At 40.7% G+C, this 12,937-nt stretch overlaps 1 protein-coding gene across 2 annotated transcripts in view; it reads left to right on the forward strand.

Annotated features, from left to right (window-relative positions):
- The window catches only part of LRRC49 (leucine rich repeat containing 49), a 208,775-nt gene that overhangs the window by 103,978 nt on the left and 91,860 nt on the right, over positions 1–12,937 (forward strand). For both annotated transcript variants that reach the window (XM_073650816.1, XM_073650817.1), the window contains one exon: positions 11,544–11,691. In XM_073650816.1, the coding sequence (XP_073506917.1) occupies positions 11,544–11,691 (148 nt within the window). The remainder of the gene's footprint in view (positions 1–11,543; positions 11,692–12,937) is intronic.

Consider the following 12,937-nt stretch of genomic DNA (forward strand, 5'->3'; position numbering starts at 1 on the left):
TGCATAGCACAGGGATGTTGCTGCATTCCTGTGCTATGCAGCCGATCAGGCTGCAAAAAGTGAAAGTCCCATAGTGGGACAATGTGCAAAAGTAATAAAAATGTCAGAAAGTGAAAAAAAAAATAATTGTAAAAATAATAAAAAAAGCTATATATTGTACCCATAAATAAATAATCTTATGAAAAAAAACAAACAATAAAAGTACACATATTTGGTATCGCCACGTCCGGAGCGACCTGACCTATAAAACTGTCCCACTAGTTAACCCCTTTAGTGAACACGGTAAAAAAATAAAATAAAAAACGAAACCCAAAACAATTCTTTATCATCATACCGACAAACAAAAAATGGAATAAAATGCGATCAAAAAGACTAATGTAAATAAAAATGGTACCGTTGAAAACGTCATCTTGTCCCGCAAAAAACAAGCTGCCATACAGCTTCAACGGCCGAAAAATGAAAAAGTTATAGTTCTCGGAATAAAGCGATGCAGAAATAATTCTTTTTTCTATAAAATAGTTTTTGTGTAAAAGCACCAAAACGTAAAAAAAATATATAAATGTGGTACCACTGTAAACGTACTGACCCGAAGAATAAAGCTGCCTTATCAATTTTACCACACGCAGAGCGGCATAAAAAAAAACAAAAAAAAATTCCTGAATTGTTGGTTTTTGTTTATTCTGCCTCCCAAAAATCGGAATAGAAAGTGATCAAAAAATGTCACATGCCCGAAAATGGTACCATTAAAAACGTCAATTTGTCCCGCAAAAAAACAGCCATAACATGACTCTGTCGGCCGAAATATGGAAAAATTGTAGCTCTTAAAATATGGCAATGCAAAAACTAGTCTTTGCAAAAAAAAAAAGGGTTTTTAAGTGTGACAGCTGTCAATCATAAAAACCCGATATGAATCTAGTATTGCTGTAATTGCACTGACCTGAAGAATAAAGTCATCTAATCACTTATACCGCACGAGGAAGGGCGTTAAAAATAAACGCTAGGGTTAGGGTTAGGGTTAGAGCTAGGGCTAGGGCTAGGGCTAGGGTTAGGGCTGGGCTAGGGTTAGGGTTGGGATTTTTTCAGAAGTAAAGAAAAAAAAATGATGACGATACGGCGACTATTGTTTAGCGCAAGTGCTCGCTACTTGAGATTGCATTGACTGCTCGGGTATGCACCAAGTATAATGGGTGCTCGCGTGACATGCTCGAGTCTCCGCCCCAAATATTTTGCAGCTGTTATACAGCCAAAAAAAACCTTGCGGGGATTGCCTGCCATGCACGAGCGATTCCCGCATGTTTTTTTTGGGGTGTCTAATAACCGTGAAACATGCGGGCGGAGACTCGAGCATGTCACTTGAGCACTCGCGATACTTTGTGAATACCCGAGTACCCGATGCAAACTCAAGTAGCGAGCACTTGCACTTAAGACTAATGACAACTTCTTCAATATGATGACCTAATGTTATCAAATTTTGTGTCGTGCCTCTGGGTGCAAAATGTTCACTATACCCCTTGATAAAATCCTTGAGGGGTCTAGTTTCCAAAATGGAGTCACTTGGGGGAGGTTTCCACTGTTTAGGCACATCAGGGGCTCCCCAAATGTAACATGGCGTACGCTAATTATTCAAGCAAATTTTACATTCAAAAAGTCAAATGGCGCTCCTTCCCTTCCGAACCCTGCTGTGCACCCAAACAGTGGTTTTCCCCAACATATGGGGTATCTTCTTACTCAGGAGAAATTGCACAAATTGCACAGTGAAATTTCTCCTGTTACCCTTATGAAAATGCAAAATTGGGGGCTGAAAAACATTTTTGTTGGAAAAATGTGAAAATTTTAGGGTGCTCACCACACATCTAGATAAGTTCCCTGGGGGGTCTAGTTTCCAAAATGGGGTCACTTGTGGGGGGTTTCCACTGTTTAGGCACATCAGGGGCTCTCCAAACGCAACATGACGTCCGCTAATTATTCAAGCAAATTTTACATTCAAAAATTCAAATGGCTCTCCTTCCCTTCTGAGCTCTGCCATGTGCCCAAACAGTGGTTTTCCCCCACATATGGGGTATTAGCGTGCTCAGGAGGAATTGCACAACAAATTTGGGGTTCATTTTTTAATGATACCCTTGTGAAAATAAAAAAATTAAGGTCTAAATTAACATTTTTGTGAAAAATAAATAAATGTTCATTTTTTTCTTCCACATTCCAAAAATTCCTGTGAAGCACCTGAAGGGTTAATAAACTTCTTGAATGTGGTTTTGAGCACATTGAGGGGTGCAGTTTTTAGAATGGTGTCACTTTTGTGTATTTTCTGTCATAAAGACCCCTCAAAGTCACTTCAAATGTGATGTGGTCCCTAAAAAAAACGGTTTTGTAAATTTTGTTGTAAAAATGAGAAATTGCTGGTCAATTTTTAACCCTTAACCCTAACAAAAAAAAAAATTTTGGTTCCAAAATTGTGCTGATGTAAAGTAGACATGTGGGAAATGTTATTTATTAACTATTTTGTGTGACATATCTCTCTGATTTAAGGGTATGGAAATTCAAAGTTTGAAAATTGCTAAATTTTTGCCAAATTTCCGTTTTTTTCACAAATAAACGCAAGTGATGTCGAAGAAATTTTACCACTATCATGAAGTACAATATGTCACAAAAAAACAGTCTCAGAATCAGTGGGATCCGTTGACTCGTTCCAGAGTTATTACCTCATAAAATGACAGTGGTCAAATTTGTAAAAATTGTCCTGTTCATTAACGTCCAAACCACCTTCAAGGGTAAAGGGGTTAAAATCCGTTCTCAATATGCAAATACGTTTCAGACTAGTCGATGGGGAGTTGGTTTCCCCAGAATAGTTGTCCCACTCACCATGTTATCACACCCCTGTGGACGTAATAACACGATTTGCTAATTTTTTGACACACCATTTGGTAATGAGTTATACAATAGAAAGGGCTTTTTAGACAGGGTATTTATATATGAACATACACATGCTGGTGGTTTGGAGGGCATGGGGGACCTCTCAGGTTCCCTTTTACTTGCTACAAATGGGTTGGTACTATACTGTATAAGAAACTAGAGAAAATAACATATTTTTGGAAAATAAATCTATATTTCTTATTACTTTGATTTTCCCTATTTGAACGCTCACCAATTACACCCTAATCTTTTAAAGGGTGTTTCCAGATTTCCAACAGTGATGACCTTTATTTAAGAGAAGTCGTCAATATCAGAATAGTAGGAGTCCAACACTTATAAGCTACTAGATGGTGGCCCGATTCTAACGCATCGGGTATTCTAGAATATGTATGCGGCCGACCGGGCGCAATCAGCAGAACGGTGTTTAAATTTGGCGCCAATATCGCTGATTGGTCGCGGCCATGACCAATCAGCGAACCCTTTTACTGAGGACCAGAGAGCGTGTTTAAATTTGGCGCCAAAATCGCTGATTGGTCGGTCGCGGCCGCGACCAATCAGCAGAGCGGTGTTTAAATTTGGCGCCAATATTGCTGATTGGTCGCGGCCACGACCAATCAGCGAACCCTTTTACTGAGGACCAGAGAGCGTGTTTAAATTTGGCGCCAAAATCGCTGATTGGTCGCGGCCGGCGGTAGCCGAGGGTAGCCGCATGGAGGTCAGCGGCGCCGCCGGTCGGGGTACTTCTGCTGCGAGCAGCCGGGAGATGACCGGCTAGGGCTGGTCATCTCCCGGCTGCATCGCCACTGACCTCTGTGCAGAGCGGGGTTTAAATTTGGCGCCAATATCGCTGATTGGTCGCGGCCGGCGGCCAATCAGCGAATCGTATTAGTGAGGACCGGGCAGCGGTGCTTCCTGTGCGGGTACTTCCGCTGCGAGCAGCCGGGAGATGAGCGGCTGCTCGCAGCAGAAGCATCCCGACTGGTGGCGGCTCTCCCCGGTCCTCCCTTCACACTTGCCGTCGGGAGATCAGCGGCCCTAGCCGCTGATCTCCCGACGGTAGCCGCATGGAGGTCAGCGGCGCCGCCGGTCGGGGTAGTTCTGCTGCGAGCAGCCGGGAGATGACTGGCTGGTGCCGGTCATCTCCCGTCTGCATCGCCGCTGACCTCCGTGCGGCAGATGAGCCGCTAACGGCTGCCATCTTTTTCTGAAATCCCGTGTCGCTGATTGGCCGCGGCCGGACCAATCAGCGACGCGGGATTTCCTGGACAGAAAGACAGACAGAGACAGACGGGATAAGACAATTATATATATTAGATGGAAGCTGAATGTAAATAGTGAACAGAGCAAAACAGCATAGCACCACACACTGTGTAGTGGCCATTACTGGGTACTGCAGCTCAGTGATTGACAGCAGCATCCAAGTGATTCTAACCAGTGTTTGAGTCTGTTCGGGGGGCATGGGTTACCAGATGATGGGGGCAACCTGTATAACCCTGTCTCCACCCATCTTGGTACTAAGATGAGCCCAGCCTGTTTCTGGACCTCATAGAAGATTGTTAATTTCACTATGTATTTCATTACTAAAAAATATTGCAGTATGTAGCGCAAGCTATCAAATGATCGCAGGTTCAAGGGGGGTTAAAAAAGAATTCTTTTACTAATCCATAAATGAAATCCGTAAAAATAAAATAAAAAAAAGCATATTTGGCATATCAGTGTCCATGAAAGTCAGATATATCAAGATAAATATATAATTAACAAAATGCAATAAAAAATATCAAAATGTCATATATACCATAAAATAGTAGCACTAAAAATAACAGCACGTGAAAATGAAGCTCGAATCTCTGAAGATGGTGACACAAACCAATTTTTTTTTCTTAACAATGCTCTGAATTTTCTAAAACCGGTAAAGCTTGGTATCATTGCAACCATAATGATCCGTAGAATCAAATTGTTAGTTCATTATATCATTCTTACTGCGTTATGAATGCTGTAAAAATAAAAAACGGACTGAATTGCTGTTTTTTTCACCTTTTTACTCACTTGGGATCTCTTTTTGACAGTTTTTCAGAACAAATACAGTAAAGTATATGGTGTCATTCAAAACATCAACTCATCCTGCAAAAAAAAACAAGCCCCCATGTGGCAATGCTGATGGGGAAAAAAAACAAAAAAAGTACTATTCTTGGAAGAAAGGGTATATAAAAATTAAAGCCTAAAAAACAAAAATAGCTCTGACCGGAAGCTGTTAGGAGCAACCCATTAAGGGTATAAATATTTTTTTTATTCTTTTGTCCCAAAACACTTAGGCTCCGTTTCATCGAGACCGGTGTTTCCATGCCAGTCTTGATGAGGGCGCACTGTGTAGTGTGAGGTCCTTGATTCAATAGGAGGCGCATGCCTGTTAATAAATCGGGTGAGGTGTGAAGTGGCATGTGTCTCGCCACAAATCCTATTCCAGTCAGCGACTGGAGTAATATTTGTGGCTGAAGGTACGACACTTCTCGTACTACCCTTCCCGCCCTAGCTCTGCCCACATTGTGAGAGCTGTGTGAAAGTGGCATGAAAATGCCTAAAGTCACCAAAAGTTTGCGCAGCTGCACGTGCAAATATTTTTTGACTTTTCAAAGCCTAAGGCATCGATTTATCAAAGCTTTTTACGCCAGAAAACTGGTGTAAAAAGCTTTGCTAAATCGATACTTTAGGCTGTGTTCCCAAATGCAATGTCTTACACTTCCAGAATAGTGGATAGGATTCATAGAAATCTCATGGCCACTGTTTTTTTTTTTGTTACTCAGCGTAAACTGACCTGCAGTGCGGATTTCAAATCCGCAACATGTGAATTTCTCTTGGGGATACGCTGAGTTTTCTGTGTGGATTTTTCCCATAGAATTGCATTGGATGTGAAAAATCTGGAGGTCAAAAACACATGCATTTCCACTGCGGAATACACATGTAATCCGCACATGAATGTATCAATAAAGTTTTGTCAAAGCCAAATACCAGGAAGAGTCAAAAACACAGCAGTTTTATTTAAAATGTGACATTGCAACAAAAGACAAACTACAATGTCAAAAACATGATAAAAACGCAGCTAAAAAAAAAAGGAACTGAAAAAACGCAATAAAAAAGTTCAAGTAACCTTATTTATCTGATAGGTTTAAAATGCTGCAGAAAATCACCATCTACTCATCGTGGGAACATAGCCTTAAAAGGGTTATTCACGAAAGTCTACAGATATGTGGGAGTCCTAGTAGTGGAACTTGCAATTAAGTTTTGTAAAGAACTCGCAGCAGTAACTTGTACTGAACACAGATGTATATTACACTGCAGGTCTATTCACAGTGCGAAATTCATCACTACTCATGTTACATTTATAGAACATAGTGGGAGATCTGCAGTATACATCACGTAGGAGACACCAAGACTCCTGTGTAAACATCATGTAGGAGACACCAAGGCTACTGTGTACACATCACATAGGAGACACCGAGAAAGCTGTATACATCACATAGGAGATATCAAGATTTCTGTATATACATCACATAGGAGACACAGAGACTGCTATACATACAACACATAGGATACACGGAGACTGCTGTATACATCACATTGGAGACACTGGGGCTGGAGTATCTACATCACGTAGGATACACTGGGGCTGAAGTATATACATCACAGGAGACATGGGGCTGGGGTATATACCTCACAGGAGACATGGGGCAGGGGCATATAGATCACAGAAGACATGGGTCTGCTGCATATACATCACAGGAGGAGACATGGGGCTGCGTTATATACAGTTGAAACCAGAAGTTTACATACACTATATAAAAATACACATATGCATGTTTATTTCAATATCTGACATGAAATCAGAATAAACCTTTCCTGTTTTAGGTCAATTAGGCTTACCATAATTTTTAATATTTGCCAAATGCCAGAATAATGAGAGAGAATGTTTTAATGCATTTTTATTGCTTACTGCAAAGTCAAAAGTTTACATACATTTCATTAGTATTTGGTACCATTGCCCTTAAACTGAATGACTTGGGTCAAATGTTTGGGATATCCTTCCACAAGCTTCTCACAATAGTTGGTGGGAATTTGGGCCCATTCCTCCTGACAAAACTGGTGTAACTGATCCAGGTTTGTTGCTCGCACCTGCCTTTTCAGCTTTGCACATAAATTTTCAATAGGATTCAGATCAGGGCTTTGTGATGGTCACTCCAAAACATTGATTTTGTTATCCTTAAGCCACTTTGTTACCATTTTGGCGGTATGCTTCAGATCATTGTCCATTTGGAAGACCCATTTCCGCCCAAGCTTTAACTTCCTGGCTGATGTCGTGAGATGTTGCTTCAGTATTGCCATATAATCTTCTTTTCTCATGATGCCATCTATTTTGTGAAGTGCACCAGTCCCTCCAGCAGCAAACAACCCCACAACATGATGCTGCCACCCTCGTGTTTCACAGTTGGGATGGTGATTCTTAGGCTTCCAAGCTTCTCCCTTTTTCCTCCAAACGTAACGATGGTCATTATGGCCAAAAAGTTCAATTTTAGTTTCATCAGACCACAGGACATGTCTGCAAAAATGAAGGTCTTTGTTCCTGTGTGCATTTGCAAACATTACTCTGGCTTTTTATGTTTCTTTTGGAGTAATGGCTTCATTCTGGAAGAGTGGCCTTTCATCCCATGTTGATACAGTACTCCTTTCACTGTGGTTATTGACACAATCTCACCAGCTTCCACCAACATCTTCACAAGGTCTTTTGCTTTTGTCCTTGGGTTGATATGCACATGTCGGACCAAAGCACGTTAATCTCTGGGACATAGAACCCGTCTCCTTCTTGAGCGATATGATGGCTGGACATTCCCATATTGTTTATACTTGCGTATAATTGTTTGTACAGATGAACGAGGCACCTTCAGGTATCTTGAAATTGTTTCCAAAGATGAGTCAGACTTGTACAAGTCCACAATTCTCTTCTTGATATTTTGGCTGATTTCTTTAGTTTCCCATGATGCTAGACAAAGAAGCAGTGTGTTTCAGGTGGGAATTAAAACACATCCACAGGTGTATCTCTAATTAACTCAGATGTTTGCAAACATCTATCAGAAGCTTCCAAACACATGACGTCATTATATGGGCTGTCCAGAATTGTTTAAAGGCATAGTAATCTTAGTGTATGTAAACTTTTGACTTTGCAGTAAGTAATAAAAATGTCTTAAAACATTCTCTCTCTCTCTCTCTCTCTCTCAATCTGGCATTTGGCAAATATTAAAAATTATGGTAATCCTAATTGACCTAAAACGAGAAAGGTTTATTCTGATTTCATGTCAGATATTGAGAAAAACATGTATGTGTGTCTTTTTATTTAGTGTATGTAAACTTCTGGTTTCAATTTTACATCACAGGAGGACACATGGGGCTGCATATATTAAAAAGATACCTCCAATACTGTTTAGCCTTCAAGTCACCCCCCCCTAACAAATGTGCAGGTGAACTAGAGAATACGTTTTTGTATAAAATTGAAAGACCTACCTTTGTAAGCAGAACATTACCATTTTTTTAAATATATATGACATATATACAATTTTTTTCCCCCTTTGACCATTTTTTCCTAAATAAGACCTACTAAATTAAATTCTGTTGAAGGGGTTGTCCTCCCACAAACAAAGTACACTTTAATTAATAGATCATGGAATATTATTATTTTATTATTATTTATTTATAGAGCACCATTGATTCCATGGTGCTGTACATAAGGGGTTACATAGCAATATAAATTACAATCAAGAAACTAACAATGACAGACAGGTACAGAGAGGAGGAGGCCCTTCCCCTGCGGGCTTACACTTTACAGTGTAATGGGGAACGAGACAGAAGGTTGGAGGTTGCGTCTGCTCCGGTGGGGTTGAGATGGGTTATTGCATGCTGAAAGCTTTTTTGAAGAGATGTGTTGTCAAGTTCTGTCTGAAATTTCCGTGTGTGGTGGATAATCGCACGTGTTGGGTGAGGAACGTACAGTATAAGTGTGGAGGAGCGAAGGAGGTCTTGGGGACTGGAGATTACGTGTTGGAAGATTTTGGGAGATTAGTTCAGAGATATACGGCGGAGATAGATTATGGATGGCTTTATAGGTCAATGTTAATAGATTAAACTGAGTACATTGGGGAATTGGGAGCCAATGAAGGGATTTGCAGAGGGGAGAAGCAGAGGAGTAGTGAGGAGAGAGGTGGATTAATCGGGCAGCAGAGTAAAGGATGGACTGGGGAGGTGTGAGAGTGTTAGCAGAGAGGCCACAGAGGAGGATATTACAGTAGTCGAGGTGGGAGATGAGGGCGTGGACTAACATTTTAGTAGATTGAGGGTTGAAGGAATGACGGAATCTGGAAATATTTTTGAGTTGAAGGTGGCAAGAGCTTGAATGTGCGGTTTGAAGGACGGCAGAGGCAAGGGTTACTCCGAAGCAGCGGACTTCCGGAACAAAGGAAAGTGTGATGTAATTTATTGTGATAGATAGATCGAGTAGGGGAATTAGGTGTGATGGAGTAAAGATGATGGGTTCAGTTTTTTCCACATTGTGTTGTAGGAAGCGAGAGGAGGAGGATATGGCGGTTGGACACTCTGTGGAGTGTCCTCAGAGAAAGAGGTATAAAGAATTGTCTGTTAGCTTTGGCCATAAGTCGTTAGTAATTTTAGTTAGGGCTGTTTCTGTGAGTGGTTAGGATTAGTGTTGAGCGAGTATGTTCTGTTCCGAGTATGCTCGGGCGAGCTCCGAGTATTTACAGCTGCTCGGTGATATGTTTGAATCGCTCCCGTGTGCATGATTTGCAACTGTTTGACAGCTTTATTACATGTGAGGAATGTGTAAGAAATAGACATTCCTCCCATGTATTAAAACTGTCAAACAGTCGCAAATCATGCACACGGGAGCGATTCAACCATATCACGGAGCAGCTGTAAATACTCGGAGCTCGGGCCGAGCATACTCGGCGAAAGGGTTAATAGAACATACTCGCTCAACACTAGTTAGGATGGAAGCCAGATTGTAGGTTATCAAAGAGTGAGTTAGACGAGAGGTTGAAGAAAAAAGTTCATCATGGACATGCTGTTCTCAATGAGTATGGAGGCCAACGGTAGCAGCAATATGGGATGATAGCTGGACATAGAGGTCGGATCGAGGGATGGTTTCTTCAGGATAGGTATAATCGGGGCATGTTTGAAAGCCAAAGGGAAGGTAACAGAAGTTAATGATAGGTTAAAAAGATGGGTTAGGGCCAGAATAAAGCGTGGCGGTGAGGTTGGGGAAGGAGGTGGGATTAGATGGGATGAAGTGCACAAGTGGTGAGGTGCGATTTGGAGAGAAGATAAGTAAGCTGTCCTTCAGTGATACACTAATTCAGATGATTCTAGTTACCGTAGTTCATGCTGGTGGTTCAACTAAGCAGCGTGTCCCCCTTTATACCTTTTGACACATGTCACTTTATCAACTACACTTGTGATATGCACCCTTCTCCTCTTGTTTGTTTGTCCTCCACACCCTTCTTTTTTACTTGATCAATAAAATGTATTTTCTATTTTTTCATAATTACTTGTCCCATTTGACTATATTTCTTTTTTTGTGACTTTTTTATTCACTTTTTTACCGATTTAGTCTTTTTGCATAACAAGCCAAGATATTATTATTATTTATTATTATAGCGCCATTTGTTCCATGGCACTTTACATGTGAAAGGAGGTATACATAATAAAAACAAGTACAATAATGTTAAACGATACAAGTCAGCGACTGGTACATGAGGAGAGAGGTCCCTGCCCGCGAGGGCCACAGTCTACAAGATATATGTACATATTTCTTTTTACATACCATTTATCCTCATAGTCTTGCGTATTTATGTGCATATAGATTCTTCGAGTTCCTTGCAATTCCTTTTTCTCAGAGATGAAGGAGGTTGGAGGGGGCAGTGGTGGGGTGAGGAGGGAGCTAAGTCTTAAATAACTGGGGATGTTGAATAAGGAGGATATGAGGGATGTAAAGCAGTCCACTTTAGCTGAGGTAAAGGCCAACTTGAATGTCAAAGTTTCTTGTCTAAATGCAGTGAAGTGGTCAATGTGCGTTTTCTTCCAGTGCTTCTCCGCAGCCATGGACACTTGCCAAAGCTTTTTAGTGAGGTTGTTCTGCCAGGGTTGTCTATTGATTCAACGCACTCTGCCATGCACGAGTGGGGCGGCCGAGTCAGTAGATGATGCCAGGGTGGTGCTGTAGAAAACTGTGGCACTGTCTGTTTGTGGAGTGAAAATATGGACGACAGCGGTAGAATAGTTAGAGAGTGTGTGAAAGTTTAGGTGTGCGAGGTTTTTGTGGGGCTGCGCTAGTTGCTGGACATGGTGGGCAGATGATAACGACAGGGATGAGAATGTGAGTAGATGGTGGTCAGATAGGGGGAGAGGTGATGTTGTGAGGATAGATGGGGAGCAGATGCGGTGAAGATAAGGTCTAATTTTTATTCCTGTGCTGAGATGTTATAAATATGCCCCTGCTATGTGCTGTGTAATATGTTTGTCTAACCTCATCTTTCTGTAGGTAACCTCACACAACAATGTCTCATTTTCCTTCACAGACTCCATGACATCCTGTGCCTTGCTGACTCCACATCGCTGTCAGATGTCACACTTGATGGCAACCCTATAGCTCAAGAGTCATGGTACAGGCAAACCATTCTGGGACATATGCTGCAGCTGCGACAGCTGGATATGAAGAGAATCACGGTAAGGGCAAACGTGAAAACCAGGCGGCATTGTATCAGGAAACTGTTAACGGCAGATATGACATGTGTCCTGCAATATGTGTGCAAACAGCAGATTCAGCCAACTTAACCCGTTAGTGACCGAGCCAATTTTAACCTTCATGATTAGGCCAAATTTTTGAAATATGACCAGTGGTAATAACTCAGAAACGCTTCAACGTATCCCAGTGATTCAGAGATTTGTTTTTTTGTGACACATTGTACTTGGTGGTAAATTTAAATCGATGTGTTTTTGCGTTTTTGTGAAAATATCAGAATTTTGACAAATTTTGAAAAATTCGCAATTTTCAAACTTTCAATCTTTTATATCCTTAGACCATTCAGTCATCTGTACAAAATAATTAATAAATAACATTACCCACTTGTTTACTTTATATCTGCATCATTTTTCAAACATAATTTTATTTTGTTAGGAAGTTATAACCTTTAAAAGTTTAGTAGCAATTTCTCATTTTTCTTTAGGGACCTATTCAGATTTAAATGGACTTTGCGGGGCCTATGTATTGAAAACTCCCCAAAAGTGATACCATTTTAAAAACCACACCCCTCAAATAAGTCAAAACTGCTGTCAGGAAATTTTTTAATCCTTAATTTGCTACACAGGAATTAAAAAGAAAAACACAAATACAGAAATATAATATGCAAATACCCTGCAATAAACAAATAAACAGCAATAGTGCATGAAAATAATATAGGGTACTTAGTTAACATAATTTTGATCAAAATAATGCAAAAACCATCCCATCTCGTCACGGTGACCCTATTTGGGACAGTCCGAACTAGAATATTTAGATCCTTATCGTTTGTCAAGTGACATGCATGTGGATAAGCGCTGAGAGACTGAGCCCAGCTAGTAGACACACAGACATGAGGAATGAAATGAATAGACTTTCCAGCTCAAGGAAAAGGCAGGCCACACCTTTTATTGCACTTGTGAACATTTAACTGAAAAAAAACTGAATAACTGAACTGGAATATAAATTGGTGTGCATGCAGCATGTAAGACCATGTTCACACATGGCCACTAAACAGAAAAAAATAAAGACAGAAACCGAATACGCAAATACCCTGCGTGACCCCATTTTGGAAACTAGACCCCTCAAGGAATTTAATCTAGGGATGTTTTGGGTATTTTTAACCTACAGGTGATTCACAAAACGTTATAACATTTAGATGTGAAAACAAAACATTTTTTTTTTCCACTAAAA

Source organism: Phyllobates terribilis, unplaced genomic scaffold, assembly GCF_046119375.1.
Source record: "Phyllobates terribilis strain yellow unplaced genomic scaffold, ASM4611937v1 Scaffold_11__3_contigs__length_659146591, whole genome shotgun sequence".
In the NCBI taxonomy this organism is placed as follows: domain Eukaryota; kingdom Metazoa; phylum Chordata; class Amphibia; order Anura; family Dendrobatidae; genus Phyllobates; species Phyllobates terribilis.